General features: G+C 48.2%; 1 protein-coding gene across 5 annotated transcripts in view; it reads left to right on the top strand.

Moving 5' to 3' along the window:
* The window catches only part of DAG1 (dystroglycan 1), a 62,573-nt gene extending 45,116 nt beyond the window's left edge, over nucleotides 1-17,457 (top strand). For 4 of the 5 annotated variants that reach the window (XM_085313410.1, XM_085313412.1, XM_085313411.1 and 1 more), the window contains exons 3-4: nucleotides 13,155-15,535; nucleotides 16,661-17,457. In XM_085313410.1, coding sequence (XP_085169536.1) covers nucleotides 13,155-15,535; nucleotides 16,661-16,886 — 2,607 coding nt within the window. In that variant the 3' untranslated portion in view covers nucleotides 16,887-17,457. Of the gene's footprint in view, nucleotides 1-13,154; nucleotides 16,074-16,660 lie in introns of those variants that run through there. The other variant, XM_085313414.1, reaches the window with a different exon arrangement.
* Nucleotides 17,458-17,463: the final 6 nt, after the last annotated feature.

The following is a 17,463-nucleotide window of genomic DNA, read 5'->3' as shown; positions in this document are numbered from 1 at the left end:
GGAGGATGTTCTGGGAGACAGTCTCAAAAGCTTTGCTGTAGTCAAGGTACACAATGCCCACTGGTCTCCCCTCATCTACGCAGCCAGTCATTCCATCATAGAAGGCTATCAGATTGGTTAAGCAGGATTTCCCCTTGGTGAATCCATGCTGCCTACTCCTGATAACCTTCTTTTCCTCTGTATCTCTGGAGATGACATCCAGAATGAGRTGTTCCATCACCTTTCCAGGGATGGARGTGAGGCTGACTGGCCTAGAGTTGCCTGGGTCCTCCTCTTTGCCCTTCTTGAAGACTGGAGTGACATTGGCTTTCTTCCCGTCCTTAGGCATATATTCTCTGAATGGTGGCTGCAGTACGTGCACTTGTGCAGACACAGAGTGATAAGATGTGCAGGCTCATGTCGGTTCTTGATAAAAGCTAGATGACTTGGAGCAGGATGAGCTTGAGGTGATACGCTATGAAGGTCAGTACCCTTACCCTGATTTGTCATCGTCTTTGGCCTSTTTCCTTATCCCCTTTCTGCTGAAGATGTTACAGAACCTGACCTGTGAAATCTTTGCAGCAGTCAGGACAGACTTGGTCAGCTGTGTTCTGCTGTTCATGAATTTACCATAGTCAGGCCTAAAACTGGTTGGGTTTCCTGTCCCTGCTGCTTCCATTTGAAGGCTGCTCCGGGATCAGTCTGTTCCAATTAAAAATGCTGCTTCTTGCTGAAATTTAGAAATGGCTGGAAATATTTATATGTGCTGCCCTTTAGCTTAAATATCTCTTCTRCCATCATAATATTTACTTCCTTTTATGTATTTATAAGTGACAAGCATATTCCCCCATCTTGATTTTATTTGGTTAGACAAGCCAATCTTTTTAGTCTTCTCGCATAAAATAAGCTTTCTTTTCYTTTCCTCAGCTTTGCAGCTGTTTTCTGTACCTCTTCCAGTGTGAGTTCATTTTTCTTGAGTTTGCGTGGCCAGAGCTATATAAAGTATTCTGGATGAGGTTTTATGAGAGCCTTGCATAAAGGCAGGAAAACTTCCTTTTCTCTGCTATAAATAACCTTGTCTGATATATCCTACAATTGTTTGCTTTTCCATTTCTACCTTACTTTGGCTCAGGCATCTTGATCAGCTGAAGTAACCAGGTCTGTAGGGTTTTTTTCCTGTTTCTAAGTGATAAGATTCCAAACGAGAATATTAGCTGAAGTGCACAATCCTTGATTTTTTTGCGTTACTAAAGTCGATCTCTGTTAGTCTGGTCTTTAACGTTGTCCTGTTAGCCTTGCATGAAAATCTAAGCCTCCTATCGTTGTCTGAGTGATGACACAGATAATCCAAGTGAGGACAGCAGCACTAATACCAATAGCACCTTTGTCAGGATTTAGGACAGCAGATACTGCAGTTTGCCCCACTCTCCACTCTTATCGCCTGGGAGATGATAACCTGTCACAAATCAAGAAAGCTAACACCGTGCTTGACCATGAAAGAAGAGTYGTACAAAGGTGGGCATTTACAGGGYGACTTACCTGCATTCTGCATTCAGCAACTTGCAGTGACCTGAGCTGGTGTGGAAGCAGTTGCAGAAAGCCATGGCTAGCTGGTATCTGCCACTCCAAGTCTGTGAGAAAGGCTTTTTGACTCTAAGTTAGAAGTGAGGCGCAGGGGCAGCGTTCTGTCTGGCAACCTGGTTGCAGAAAGTAGGAGATACCTGGGCATTGAGTGGCTCCCCAGAAACGCTGAGCAGTGGCACTTAAGTCTAAATACTAAATGCTGGCACRAAGTGGGCACCTAAAGTGGTACGTTTTCTAACCTTTAGCCTTTTTAAGAGTGGTCAGCAGAAGCCAGTGGAGTTGGGGAGCTCTCTCTTGCATCCTAGTGTTGCAATGTATTTCACGGAGGAGGAGAGGCATTCTGTCAATGCTGGCATTGCTATGATGATAACTGCCRTTTCCCTTGGATTTCAGGGATAAAACTTTCAATTCCCTCCAATGCGAGTATACCCACGAGGTATTTGAGTCCTTGTACAGTCCGGTAGCCTAGCTGCATATGCCCACGGTACATAAAGACATYGCGTTTAATAGCTTTTGCTTAGAGACAGATGTATAAAGTATGTTGGAAGGAAAGAACCTTCCAGTTTGCACTGCTTCCAAAGGCACGTTCACTATGTGAACTGGTTATTTGCTGTRTCTTGAAGACAGGTAAAGATGCCTATCTACCTTCCTCTGGAGAGCATGCTTAGGGCCACCACTTAGGTATGTCACATCAGAAGGGCATCCTGGGTGCCAAGTCTCACCACCTTGCGATGCCTTCCTCCTCAGATTCACACTCGCTCTATTGCCGCGACACACACCATAGTCTCCCCTAGGCACAAGAAAAGAAAAGCTGCCTGGGTCACAAACGGGTTAGGAGGATGATTTGCAGATCCAGCCTGAGCGGGGCAGTCCTGTTTGGGTATGAAGCTCAACTYGTGGCCAGTGGAAAGAAGTAATGATCTGTTCTGCAGGACGAGGTAATGTATTGCAACTTACTGCTGGCAGTAGGAATCACATGCCATCAGGACATGCTCATCTAGACACTCCTGAGAAAATTRTCCATGCTGACTAGATCTTTAGGAAAGGCGAATGATTCAGGCCTGGGACAATTCCTAAGTAGATCTGCTGTTCAGGTTCTCTAGCYGATGCTAAGAAAAAGTTTTCAGGTGAGCACAGCTATATCTTCTTGCTCTTGGCTGTGTCTTGGCTCCTGATTTTATTTTTGGTTTTGAAGTGCACAGTCTCACCAGGGCTTTGTCGGGAAGACAGATAAAACACATAGCTGGGGCCCCAAGAAACTGTCACTGTATGCAAACATAGCTGGTGGTGAGGTGATTAGAACAACTGAATTAACTGACTTAGTTGGTTTACGTGATGCATCTGTTCAGCAGGTTGCTGCGGTTATCGGAGCATTGGATATTAGTCTGTGCCAAAAGGAGTGGTGCGCTCTCAGCAAAATCAGGAGCCCGATTTTGACACTTCCAAAGGTTGTTCTATTTGGCATCAAGCGAAGAGGCTTGTTTTATAAATGGGGCCTGTAGAGCCTGCAGAGATCGAATTGCAGAAGTCTTGACATTCGTTCTCTGCTCTCAGGACTGTGCTGAGTGTGTCAGTCCCTGCTCTGAGTCCAAAGCAGCGATCTGGGGAAAGGGCCGGACTTCAGAAACCAGCCTGAAGTACAGGGACRTGCTGACTTCTACGGAAGAAAAGTGCAAAATACTGATTTTTTTTTCTTTTGTGAAGGTCCTTATTTTAGAGATTTTTAACTGAATGTGAACTTCACTAAAGTGACATTTCTGAAAGGATGAGGATGAGCAAAGAGGACTCCTTGAAGGGCTGGGTGGTCAAGTTTGATGTCTTGAAAGGCTGTGACAAAGCATGAGAGCTTCATCTCTTTCCTGAGGTGCCCATTTACCTTGGACCTTCAGGGACTAAAAGATGTAGCAACTATTTACAGTTGTATATGTTCGGCTAAATGGCAGTGTCTGGAACAGGTCCAGGCAAAGGACTACTTGGGCAGGGTTTTGSTTAACTGCAATGTTGCAATCTTAGGAGATAAGATGAGCTGATAAAACTTCTGTTGGGGGGCCAGAGGGGGCTGCTTATCTTTTTCCTGCAGCAAAGCGGAGTCAGGGAATTGGCATTTTCAATGCRCGCTTAGTAACAAGCTCTGAATTTGAAGGAGTGGAAAATGTGACTCAATCTAATTATAAACGAGCTTTTCAGACAGGCTGGGAAGTTCCTTGTTTTGTCCTGCTCGGATGGGTTGTTGCCCTGAGCGTACAGGGAGGTTGAAGAACGGGACGGTAAATGGCGCATAGGAGCGTCCTGCGAACAGGCTGACCTGCGATTGCTGGCCTGGGCTTTGCCTTTGCTTGCCGCTCTCTTGAATGCCACATTTCCTGTAATCTGCTGATTTGCAGGAATATATTGCCAGAGTTGGTTAGCTGTGAGGCAGCAGTACTCAACCCCCAGCACTTGGCATCCCTCTTGTGCGGTGTTTTTTTTTTTTTTTTTTTTGCTTCCCTTTGGCCTTTAGCTTATAAAAAGTCTCACTGAAAGAAGAGACCAGCTGAACTTTAATTTTCTTTGAAGCTGTTTGAGGCTTTTCCCGTCCTGCGCTCGCTCCTCTAACAAGAGAGAAAGCAGGGTGTGGGCAGCCGGCGCCGACCCGAGCCCCTCGCGCGGGCGGGCTGCGCGTTCCCCCTCCAACAATACGGCTAAACAAATCCTTCCAAGCTGGCAGCGGGAACGGATGAAAAGGAGGATTTCTTGGGACACTCAATGTTTTGTGGTGACCTCCCCGTGAAACAGCTGTTGTGTTCTCTTGCCCAGGCGGAGCGGGGCCCTGAATAGTGCCCTTATAGCAAACGCATCTGGAAAAGGAGCGGTCATGGTGGGAGTATGCAGGAACGGCATTCGCTGGGCGTAGCTGTTCCAGAGCTCAGCCTTTTTGGCGGCGGAGCCGTTTCACCGAGCACAAAGAAGTTGGTTAGACAAAGCGATGCTCTTCAGGCAGTTGGGCTGCGTTGACCCAGCGTGGTCACGCACTCGCATCTGCATAGGGAGGGAGCCGCTTTGTGCGCCTGAGGTTTTGCTTGCCTGTTTGATGCCTGGAAAATGCAGATTAGCAGCAGGCGTGTAACTCCTCACTTGGGTTCTTGTAAACATATAAAAGTAGAGCAGCTTCTTCAAGCTGGTTTGTCGACTACTTGAGGAACTAAAATTTGAACTCCTAGTCCAAGTGCCAGGACCTCTAATRCAACCTCAGCAACCTTGCTGTCCCTTAGCTCAGCTTTCTAAGCTGAAAGGTTTGATTTTTCTAAGGCAACAGCTTGAGTGTATAGAGATACCCAGGAAGAGCTGTGTAGGGCTTTTGCTGGGACAAGAAGAAACGTGGGGTTAGTTTAACCACCTTGATCTATCCTGTGCACAGAGGAAGCAACAATTGCCGGCTGTTCCTAAATAGCTTTCAGCCATAGCTCTGAACAGAGATTGTGAGGTCYTGCTGGCAAGGAAAGCTTGAGTCACGGAGGCTGACGTACTTCTGAGAACCAGTGAAGTCTTTTGGCTGCTTTTAGATGTTCAGGGGCAGATACTTCTGTATGAGATGTCCTGGAGCAGCTGACTCGTGTCTGTGAGTTCCCATGTGTTTCATCTGAGGTGGGCAGCAGCYGCTGGTGTTTAGCTGCAGCAGCACTCAGAAGAGCGCTGTCTGCTGAGGATGATACCCACCGGTGGGTATCGCAGGCCCCTCTGCAGGGAAGCGTATGTGCTGTGATTCCTGCTCAGTCGCTGTGCCAAGTAAATGCAACTTTCCTATCTTTATGCTGAGGTTTCTTTAGCACAGCGCTATGCCTGCTTGTGACTCTGTAACTCGACCTGTGTAACAGAACGCTTCAAGAGAGGTCTATCCAGTTTTCTGAGCCTTGTCTTTCTAGGCGAGACCTATATGATGTCCTAGTTAGCTGTTTTGCTGTATTTGAGGAAAGGAAGAGGAATATAAGGTTGGAAGCACCTTTGACATCACCTTGTGGCTGTAGACAGTCTAGCCTCCTTGTCAGGGCTTAACTCGAGACCAAAGACTATTCTGGTCTGAAGGCTGACTGTTGCCTGCTTGAGCCCGTTGTGTTCTCYGACCTTGTGCAAAGCTCTGCGTAGCCTCTGCTGCTGCAGGACCTGCCCAGGACAGAGTTACCTGGAGAGCTTGTCCTCCAGGCACACCTGGTATCACTGTCTCCATCTACGTGTTGGCACTGAGGAGAACATACCAGCTCAGACGGGGGCAGAACTTGGCTGCAAGTTCTGGTCACTTCCTTATACTCCARTTTGGCTCTGCTAGGACCAAAAATCATGCCAAGGCTTCCAGCAAAGTTTGCGATGATGCAGATGTGAAATTGGTGTCTTTACCACTGTTCTGTCCGGTCTACGTGGAACAAGGCAGAGAAAACTGACTGCCTGTGTGTCTGGTTTGAGGCTAGGACTGCTTGTTGTTCTTGCTGACAGCACTGCCCTGTGCTGCTATAGAACAGAGATCAATTTTCCTTCTATTCAGATTTAGAGAGGGCCCCAATAATGGTATTTTTTCATTATTGGCCATGTATATTAGGATAATACTGGAGGGGCAACCAAGAACAGGAGTCTATTGTACAGTAAATTATCATCAGTAAGTGTACTCCCCATGAAATTACTGGCACACTGGTCTGTCTCTCAGCAACAAATGGACGAAGGGGGATGGCTAGGTCAGTGGAAGATCTGGCAGAGCTGCAGGATCGCCTCCTGCTGAAAAGCAGTCGGGAATTTCTTTCAGGAATAGTTTTGAAAAGGGTGTAGGAAGCTGCTTGGAGGAACGGTTGCATCCCTGGCTGCTGCTGACTGTGAAGGGTCTCGCAATATAGTCTGGGAAGATCCCAGTCAATGCTTCCCAAGTGCTCACCTCCAGGGCCAGGAGGATTTTACCGTGCTGTACCAAAGTGAGCCCAGTGGCAGATCCTAAGGTGCACATCTCCTGGCAAGGGACCTGTTGCTTCCTTTTTGCAGGAGTCATTGGAAGGAGGAGGAGGACTAAATACTCAGAGGGTTATATTAGGCAAGAATGCGATTTTTTGTWTGTTTGTTTGTTTTKKGGKTTTTTTTTGCTTGGATTYCCTTGGAGGCAGCAGTTTTGCTCATTTCTTGTTTGCTTATCTTTGTTCTGTGGAACTACAGATCTGACTTTAGAAAACAAATCAAATTGAGCTATCTTCTTTTATGAGCTGACTGTCCGCAGTTGGCTGGCCTAAAATAACAGGCCAAGTATATCTAAAAGGACTTTGTGAACAGGGTCTTCAAAACCAGCCAGACCACTGTATGGATTTAAAATTGCAAACATGGCTAATTTCATAATGGTCTTCAATACACTGCCAGGCTTGTGTAATCTTTAGCTGATAAGTATTCATTTACAATTATCTCAAATAATAGGAACACAGACAGCCTTTCTTCTTGAGCAACAGAGGAGATATTTTGAAACCAGACCCCTTGAGGAAAATGGCAGGGCTTTAAACTTAAGGCTGATATTTATTGTGTACATAGAAAACTGGAAAAGCTTTAACATGAAAACTAGAGATCTCAAATCATTAACTATGTGTAGCCTTAACAAATACTGTTTGAGGCAATATTTGAAAGGAATAAGAGTCCAGGACTCTGCCCTCTGCTTCATATTGCCACAGACACCTCAGAGAAAGCAGAGTGGGCCAGGCTTAACATCAAAATATCTTACCAGGAACAACTGTGACCGGGATGGACCCAAGCAAAGGTCTCTGATGGCTAGCATTCACTTGTGAAGAAGTATTTTTTCTCTTTTTTTTTTTTCAACCTGAGAGGCTGTAAGGCCGGAATAACTGCTTTGATTATCTAGTCTAATCTTGTGGGGCTCTTCCTTTGTAATGCTTGCTTGGATGAATTTTTGCTGACAGTGCAATAACTGTGCTCAAAGCAGAGCAGTGGCTTTGTATAGTGGACTTCCCCAAAATTTCCCAGGGGAGGCACAGACACCTTCATGGGGTTCATATGTGTAATACATGTAAATTTGATYATATTAATCGCCTTTTGCAGAACCCTTACAAACAGTCCATATATTTTCACAGATTGAAGACAGCTGAACTAGTTCAGCTCTTCTTGAAACAAGTTTAAGTGGTTTTCTGAATGTYTGGGAGTCATCGCTTCCCTGCTAGAACAAGCTGTCCCAGTAGGTGATTGTCTGCCCTGGTTTTGTTTTTTGGAAGAGCTTTATTTTTCATCTGAATCTGTCCACTTCTGAATCTGTCTGTTCATCATCTAGCACTGGTTTTTAACAAGATAAGAACCATGCTGAGTCAGATCAGATTCTAGCCTGGTGTCCTGTCTTCAAGAATGACTGTTGGAAGATGCCTAGGGATGCTTTTCATTAAATATACTTCAAGAAAAGCAGGAGGCTAGTATCTACTAGCCTTTGGCCTTCACCTTCAAGATCCCTGTAGCTACAAGGAGGTACTCATTCACTGACCTAGTCTTCCTTGAAGCAGATGGCTGTTAYGATCTACAAACCAAAAAGAAGACCAGACCTTTTCCTGCTCTTTCAGTGTTCTGGGCTGTGCGAGGTGCGGCCCTGCGTTCTGGTTTCTACTCCAAACTTGTGTATGGCTAAATCCCAGACTGATGCCCACGCACTGGAAGAAGGTCTATGTTAAAAGGGTTTTCAAAGCAGATACGTTTGCACCRGCCTGTCCTGCTGCCTGTTTTGCACATAAGTATGGCCACAGTTCCTAAGTTACCATTTGTTGGTTATCAACCATACATGTTAGGAGCACACCTGACTGCGGAAACACACATCTTACACTGTGTGTCTAGAAAGGTAGGATTTGTCTTACGTCTCCTGCTTGACTCCTGTAGTGCACTTAGCGAGGAAGACAGCAGCAGCAAAGCCTGGATCACAGGAACACTCCTGATTACGTGATCCTGTAATTAAAGGCTCTTGCAGAGGGCAAAAAAGAAGTTATTCCAAGCATAGCCTTTAATCACACTTTTTAGCATGCATTTAACCACTACTAAGATTTTTATCCTTCTTGATTGTGTAAACCTCAGTAAAGTGGTGGCTTTCTCTCGACTGCTTATGSTTGTGCTCCTGACTTGTGCTGAGCCCTGTGCAGCCTTGTCTTTCCTCCTCTCCTGCGRGCAGGTACCTGCTCTCCTGCAGGCAGGTTAGTGGCAAATTTTTGGCGTGAGGTGACAGTGGCACAGTCCAGCTCCTGTTAATTTAAATTCTAATATGTAATAGACGCTGTGCTGACACCTCAATAATTTTTAGAGYGTGCTATGAATTTTTTTTGAGAAAGGGCACAAATGCAAGCTTCTGACTGGGCAAGAGGACACTCTGCATTTGTCCTCTTTCATGGAGAAATGCCCAACAAGGAACAGTTTGGTCCTTTGTTCTTGCAGTAAGCGGGTTGATTCAGCATGCCGCTCTCAGGTGAAGGCTTCTGTTCTCCTTTCGACTGGTTGAGGCAAAAGCAGCTTCTGTTCTTGCTGCGGGGAGGGGTGGAAGCAGCAAGTAACGTTGCCAAAAACTTTTCTGCCTGACAAAGGGGTAAGCAGCAAAGCTCAGCTAAAGCCTCTTGGTTTGGGTGAGATACTACAGCGTGTAGACCCCCATGGTACAGCTTTCTACATCAATTGTAACCAAAAATCTCCATTTTCTACTTTTCAGTATTGCTTCTTAGGAGGTATGGGCTAGAGATGTCCTAACAGCTTTAGACTCTGCTCTGTAAACTGCTACCAAACATGTGTCTCATGGTGTACTCTCCAGCTTGTCCAGGCTGGCAGAAAATGGGGCTGATTCTTTGCAGATGAGAAGAATAAGCGTGCTGCCTGGAGAGTGGAGAGGAAAATCTGTGCAGTGGTGGCTGAAACCCTCTGCTGCTCTTGCACAAAAAGCTTTCCAGTGCTGCTCTCACCAAAAGACTTTGGGGTCCCTCGTTGCCCTTGCTGATGCATCCTAACAGAGCTGTGTGTGTTTGACCCTTCAGTGACTAGTGTCAGCATGCCAGAGCCTGCAGCCGGGGAATGGGGGCACCACCGACATGGAAGAGCGCAGAGGAGTGAGCGCAGGGCCTGCCTGGCAGTTTTCCCTGCAGCTATGCGCACACAGGGCAGTATTGTGAGGGAGACCGCGGCCCTGGAAGGGACCTCTCAGATCCAGGAGACCTCCCTTGCCTTGTGCCTGCTGCTTCCTGGAACACGTTTCACACATCCACACAGCTTGGAAGACTTTCTCCTGCTGATTGCAGCAGAAAGATGCTCCAGAGTCGTACCAAAACCTAAGACCGGTCTCAGATTTCCAGCTCGCTGCCTCTTTCTCCTCGGTGTTACTGTGCGGACAGTGAACAATCCTGTTCGTTGTTGTTTCTCCCCACCCTTTTGAAGTAGAGGCTTTTTTCTTTGCAGATGAGAACTGCAAGAGCAGCCAGGGAAGTGACCTAAGTCACTTGGGCTTGGTGCAGGTCTGTGAGTCCTTGTGGAGTGCCTTTAATATAGCTGTTATGCTGCCTAGATCTTGCCTGTACTTGGAGGGGRTGGGGGAAGATACTGAGAAGTCCATCTTCCAACTCATAATCTACCAAGCCCTAAAGTATTACACTCGCTTTTATTTTGTACATCCTAGGGGCTTTTCAGAACAGGGACCTGCAGTTCGACAGCTCCAGTAAGTCCAGCCCATCTCTTCATCTGCTGTCAGACCACAAGGGCACTCGTGCGAGTCAAGTTATGTTATGAAGCTCCTTGTCCAGCTTTGCATTCAGATAAATTATGAAATATGTATGAGCTTTAAGGAATTGCAGAGCAACTAAAACACCCTTTCATGAGCAGAGTGTAATCACAGCTCTGCACTGGACTGCAGCAAGCCTCTTCCAGGTTGGAAGACCCAAATGCATCAGCCTGTGGAGGCCTCTTGCACTGTAGAAAGCACTTGCTCTCTCATGTGGCTATTTAAAAGCAAAACAGAAGCAACCAAAGCTTTGCATAATTTGTCAGCATTTCTCACTGAACTCTAGGATGGAACTTCCTAGATGGATGGGGATGTTAAAGTGCTGTACCTGCCATGTGGGTAGGGGGCTTCCTGTGAGTTGTAGCAAGTCCTCAGGGTTTGTCAGTCCCGGCTGCTAAATGTGGCTCCCTGGTGCCCAAAAAACTTTCTTCTGCATGTCAGGAAGTGCGTCCTAGTGAACTGCGGAAAGCACAGCTGCGGCAGACTGTGCATGAGGTCCTGCAAACTGGTTTCCCTCCTGCCTCCAACTCTAGCCCTCTGGGATTAGTTGGGAGAAGCAGCAGTGAGTTAACAGGGAAGAGCTTTAGAAATGGCTCTGAGCTCGCTTTGCAGTGAGGCTCAAGTTACTTTGGGGCATGTACAGGAGGGGCCATCCCAGGGAAGCAGCAGATTCAGCTGCATGGGCAGTGTTGCCCGCTTCCACCTTGCAGTGTGAGCAGCTCCCATGTGGCRTGTGGTCAACGAGAAACTGTAGTGGAGATGACAGCTGCTGGGACCTGGAGAGGCTTGGGATGTACATGCCTGCCCTCAGTTATGGCCTGGGGCAGATAAGTGCCACTGCTTACTTCAGCCCTACAGCAGCAGGCAGGAACACCCCAGGAATGGGCAAGTATGGCTTTCCCTTGCACGGTGGGGAGGCGAGCGGCTTGGCAGGTTTTCAGGCTGTCAGCTGTGTGGGTGACAAATGGCTCTGGGGAAGGCAGAGGCCWTGTAACGTGCGGCAGCCAGCAGAATGAGACATGCCGACTTGCTGGCTGACATTTCAGAGTAAAGCTGGGCCTTCTCTAGCTGAGCAAAAGGGCCAGGAGACCTTTTGGAGGGCAGCTGAACCTACGCTTACTGAGAAGGTGACATGTGGTCAAAGCAAGAAGGTGGGCTCAGAAAGGTGATGGTGAAAACCCAGTGGAAAACAAATGAATAAATTGAGAAGAGGAGGCAGCTGGTGAAGTTACCTCTGACTCGCTCCTCCTCTTCAGCATATTGAAATCCCAGCTTTGCTTATGTTCCTCCTTCAGTTAGACTGCAGAATCCCAAGAAAAGGCTTTTGTTCTCGAATCAGCTTCCACTCGTCCATGTCACTAATCACTTTTCTTTTTTTAAAAACAAAAAAGAAAAATAAGATCTTGCTGTTGACCTTAAGCATGTAGTTAAATAGCCCGTTTGAGTCCTGAGGGTACGATTCCTCAGCACTAGTCCGTGCCTCTGTCCCTGCCTGCCTGTGCTGGCTGTTGTGGCCCTGCGCTGGGGTGTGAGGTGCCACCTGCCCTGGGCTGACTAAACGGAAATGTTTGCTGCCTGCCTTAGGCCCTCGGTTTGCCATTCCTCAAACGGTTGCGCAGCTCTTTAGAAATTTGTTTCTTCTTTTTGAGCGCTGATAAGCTACAAAGAGGCGAGGGACACTGAGCTATAGTTTTGTACTTCATCTTCAGAGCTTTAAACACTCCAGATGTGGGCAGCTACAGTGGTGTCCCTACCATCACCTCCTCCTGCCACCTCACTGAGGCTTGCCTGGACCCTGTGGGAGCTGTTCCCACACCCTAGACTGGTGGAAGCTTTCCTCTCCAGCTTGGCAGGCTTGGCTCTTGGGAAAGGCAAGCGAGCCCTGGCCCGGATGTGAGAGATGAAGCACAACACAACTGTGCCAGCTCAGAGCAGCTTTGGCTTTGTGGAATTGCAGCCTTGGCAGCTCGGCCGTGGAGATTGCCCTAAGAGGAGGGAGGCTGAGGTTGAGCAGATTCACTGCAGCTTCCTTCAAAGAAATCTTCAATAAACCATTTTCTGTGAGGAATTCTTGCTAGTCTGTAGGGGACCCCAGAAAGGAGGAGACTTGTAAGACATGTATGGTGCCYGGAAAAGAGAATCAAAGTTACGTGGTGCTGCTTGAAGGACTTTGCTAACTGGTCACTACCCCCAGCTGTCTCCTTTGGCCCTCTTCTGGGTACCAACCTGGCCTGTTCTTGACCTTTCCTGAGCTAATTCAGTCCATTAGCCAGCAGAAAATTAACAGAAAGCATGCATTTTGACAAGCTGTTAGGGTGCATTCATTTGCACAGTGTAGTAAGGCGAGGAAGGAAATAGGATGGGAGGGGGTAGGAGAGAAAGAAGAGGGAGGAGTGCAGCCCTTCTCAGCAGTGCTGAGTTGTTAGATCAGCTTGGCTGTATCATGTAACTTCACCCTCAGCTTCATAACTGTCCCTAGGTCTTAAATTGCCCTCCTACCCTCAGAGAAAATTAATCGCTTGTAGTAGTAGTAGTTGTGCAACAAGTGCTGGAGAGCTGGCACCCTGCAGGCAAAAGGCCTTTGCAGAACTTCGCTGGCTGCGTTGGTTTACTCTTCTTACTGGGCTTCTTAAGCCTTTTGGGACAGGAGACCGTAACAAAACCAGGTTTTGTCACCAGACAGAGATGCACTGCCCTGTKCTGGCTGGGATGTTCCTTCCTAAGTTGTTACGCTTCAGATTCTTTTTTTTTTTTTGGGGGGGGATCCTTTAAGCTTAATGTTGTTGCCAGTAGACTCAGTCCTAGTGCCCTACTGCTAAAATCACCTTCTTATATCTCTTGTATTTGGTAGATATCTGAAGCTGGGAAGGATTCTTTGCCTTCATGGTTACACTGGAACGCAGAGAGCAGCTCTCTGGAAGGCCTGCCCCTTGACACGGACAAGGGCGTCCACTACATCTCGGTGACCACGCTGCAGCTCTTCCCGAATGGGAGTCATGTGCCACAGACAGCAAATGTRTTCTCCATTGAGGTCCACCAAGAAGACCACAACGAGCCTCAGTCCGTGCGCGTGGCTGTCCAAGATATGGGTGATGCAGCACCGTTTGTGTGTAGTGCGGAAGAGCCAGTCACTATCCTGACTGTCATTTTGGATGCTGACTTAACAAAAATGACACCAAAGCAGAGAATTGAACTTTTAAACAGAATGAGAAGCTTCTCAGAGGTGGAACTTCATAACATGAAGTTGGTTCCTGTTGTAAATAACAGACTCTTTGACATGTCTGCCTTCATGGCAGGACCAGGAAACGCAAAAAAGGTGGTAGAAAATGGGGCCTTACTCTCATGGAAACTGGGATGTTCTCTGAGCCAAAACAGTGTTCCCAACATCAGCAATGTCGAGGCACCAGCTAAAGAAGGGACCATGTCTGCCCACCTTGGCTACCCTGTTGTTGGCTGGCACATTGCTAACAARAAACCTCACCTTCCAAAGAGGATGCGGCGGCAGATCAACGCGACCCCTACACCTTTGACTGCGATCGGACCACCCACCACCGCTGCCCAAGAACCACCAACAAGGATCGTCCCTACTCCGACATCACCTGCCATTGCACCTCCCACAGAAACGACAGCTCCTCCGGTCAGGGAGCCCATACCACTGCCCAGGAAGCCTACTGTCACCATCAGAACAAGGGGCCCGATAGTCCAGACGCCCACTCTGGGACCGATCCAGCCCACCAAAGTGGTAGAAGCCACCGGCACAGCCTCTGTGCCTATTCGCCCCACCATGCCCGGTTTCGTAGAGCCCACTGCTGTGATTACACCTCCTACAACCACCACCAAGAAACCAAGAGTCTCCACTCTGAAACCAGCCACACCATCCACAACGGATTCTTCTACGGCAACAACACGAAGACCTACTCGAAGACCTAAAACCCCACGGCCTACAAAGCCTCCTAGCACAACGAGATCCCCGATCACTAAGTTGACAACTGCCTCCCCGCCGACCCGTGTACGCACCACAGCTAGTGGGATTCCTCGGCCGTGGGAGCCAAATGAACCACCCAAGCTGACGAACCATATTGACAGGGTTGATGCGTGGGAGGGCACTTACTTTGAGGTTAAAATACCATCTGATACCTTCTATGACAAGGAGGATACCACCACTGACAAACTGCAGCTGACCYTAAAGCTGAAAGAACAGCAAATGATAGAGGAGAATTCGTGGGTCCAGTTCAACAGCACCAGTCAGCTCATGTACGGCATGCCAGACCATAACCACATAGGGAAACACGAGTATTTCATGTACGCAACTGACAAAGGTGGACTTTTTGCTGTGGATGCTTTTGAAATCCATGTGCACAAACGGCCGCATGGGGACAAGTCTCCGGTGAAGTTCAAAGCTAGGCTGGAAGGAGACCACAACACGGTGGTGAATGACATCAATAAGAAGATTATGCTGGTGAAGAAGCTGGCTCTGGCRTTTGGTGACAGAAACAGCAGCACCATCACCGTGCAGGACATCGCTAGAGGCTCCATCATAGTGGAATGGACAAACAACACCCTGCCCCTTGACCCCTGCCCCCGGGAGCAAATCCGGACTTTGAGCAAAAGAATTGCAGATGACACTGGTAGCCCGAGCCCAGTTTTCACAAACGTCTTACAGCCCGAGTTCAAGCCTTTGAATGTGTCGGTTGTTGGCTCTGGCAGCTGCAGGCACATCCAGTTTATCCCCGTGACGAAGGACGGGAGGGTGATCTCAGAGGCGACGCCGACAGTGGCAGCTGGCAAAGACCCTGAGAAGAGCAGCGAGGACGATGTGTACCTGCACACCGTCATCCCCGCCGTGGTGGTGGCGGCCATCCTCCTCGTGGCTGGCATCATTGCCATGATCTGCTACCGCAAGAAGAGGAAAGGGAAGCTCACCATCGAAGACCAGGCCACCTTCATAAAGAAAGGTGTGCCCATCATCTTTGCTGATGAGCTGGATGACTCCAAGCCTCCACCATCTTCCAGCATGCCCCTCATCCTCCAGGAGGAGAAAGCCCCACTGCCCCCTCCCGAATACCCCAACCAGAGCATGCCGGAGACCACGCCGCTCAACCAGGACACCATCGGGGAGTACACGCCACTGCGCGACGAGGACCCCAATGCGCCGCCCTACCAGCCACCCCCACCCTTCACTGCACCCATGGAGGGGAAAGGCTCCCGCCCGAAGAACATGACCCCTTACAGGTCCCCACCGCCCTATGTCCCCCCTTAACAAATGGGAGACTCTCGGTGGAGAAGGGGCCTCTAGTTCCACACCAGTGCTGTCCGTGGGCCTGCAGCCCCCTCGCCAATCAGGAACCGACACTCGAAATCCCAGGCCGCTCCCGAGCAGGCCCCCGTCCGGTTGCGTCCACTTACACCGGAGTGCTTGTGGAACCTGGGGGACACTTGTTTTATTTTTGCCTAACAAGCTTTTATTTTATTTTATTCATAGAAAAAAAAAATCTTGGCTCAAAACCGTATTTCTGGCGGCAGGCTTCTCGATGCGGCCGGGGACCGGTGCGGAGGGTGACGGAGGGAGGGACGGACGAGCAGGCAGCACTGGGGTAGCACTCTGGGTCTCCGCTGTTTGCCTTTAACACTAACTGTACTGTTTTTTTGTTTTTTTTTTTTTTTGTTTTTTGTTTTTTGTTTTTTTTTCTATTCACGTGTGTCTAGCTACAGGACGTAACATGAGAGGTAGCCTAAAAATAATTAAATTCAAGGGACTTTCTCAAGTCAACGTTTTAAGTTTTTACATTTAATCTGCTGTTTACCTAAACTTGTATGTATAGTTTTGGGGACAAGGGAGGGAAGTGCTACGCTAAAAATAAAGCTCCAGGGGTGTTTCAGGCCTAGTTATAGGGTGGACCTAGAGGACAGACTGTTGGTGGGGGGGGGAGGTTGGTTTCTTTTTTTTTTCCTCTTACATTTTTTTTTGTTGTTGTTGTTTTAATCCTATTTGTCTCATGCATCATAAAACAGCCATCAGTTTATAGTCAGACCGGGTTGGTGGGGTACCTTCTGCTAGACGTAGGGGCAGCTTGCCTGCGTCTCGAGACGCTCTCGCTGTCCCGCGGGCAGTGTGGCGCTTGGGGAGAGCAGCTCGGAGGAGGCTGCGCGAGCGGCGCYGGGCACTGCCAGTGACCAGACACAGGCTCCGCGCTGCACCGGCTTCTCCCTTTCAATCAACAGTGAAGGTTGCAATGGGTTTGGGTGGGTTTTTCCTTTTTTATTTTCTTTTTTTCTTTTTCTTTTTTTAAAAAAAACTCCCCACGAGGTGTTTTGGCGATGATGGGATATATATATATATATTTTTTTTTTCCGTAGCGCAGTGCCATCTCTTCGCTTTGACTCCTCTTTGAGTGTCATACGGGAACAGCCCCTTGCCTGCCCCTGGCTCTCCCAACCACCCTGGGCTGCGGACTTCCTCCCGGTCTGCTCTGCGCACAGATGCGGGCGAAGCCGTCTGGCTGTTGGAAAAAGAGAAAGGAAAAAAAAAAAAAAAAAAGCGCCAGAAATAGTTAATAGTCAAAAAAAAAAAAAAAATCAGTGAACTCTCAAATCTAATTTTTTACTAAATTTTTGATACAGCCTCAAACTGTTTTATTAAAAAAAAAAGAATTAAAAAATGGTAACGCTGACAGCAGTTTGTATGAGCTTAGCTTCTTAGCATCAACTCAGTGGGACTGACTGCTTTGCTCACATTGAGTTTGTCTCTCATTGTTGTCGATAAATATTAGAGCCGTGGTTCGGTCTCTCGCCTTCTTAAAAGCACCTATCTTCCGCGAGGTGCYGGCAGCCCCGATGGCTGCCTCTTGCTTTATTTCATTTTTTTTTTCCTTTTTTTTTTCCTTTTTTTAATAATTTCTCCTTCGGACTAAATTGTTTTAAGCATGCATTTCTTTCTGACCGTTTGAGAACTATTTTGGGTACCTTTTTCTTGAGAGGGAGGGAAAAACCCTTTGCAATAAGGCGGCGGCGCTGGCGCTGGGGCTGCGCGCGCCCCGGYGCTCGCTTTCCGCACCAAGCAGACGCTTCAAGCCATATTGACCGTTCCGCAAAGCGCGTTTGCGCGCCGGCGCGGCCGGGCGCGCGCCGGGGGACGGACAGACGGACCTTCGCCTCCTCCT

This window comes from Rhea americana, unplaced genomic scaffold, assembly GCF_003343005.1.
Source record: "Rhea americana isolate MKP2758 unplaced genomic scaffold, rheAme1 scaffold_384, whole genome shotgun sequence".
Classification (NCBI taxonomy): Eukaryota; Metazoa; Chordata; class Aves; order Rheiformes; family Rheidae; genus Rhea; species Rhea americana.
The sequence above is the reverse complement of the archived record's forward strand: the minus strand, read 5'-3'. Positions and strand labels throughout refer to the sequence as shown.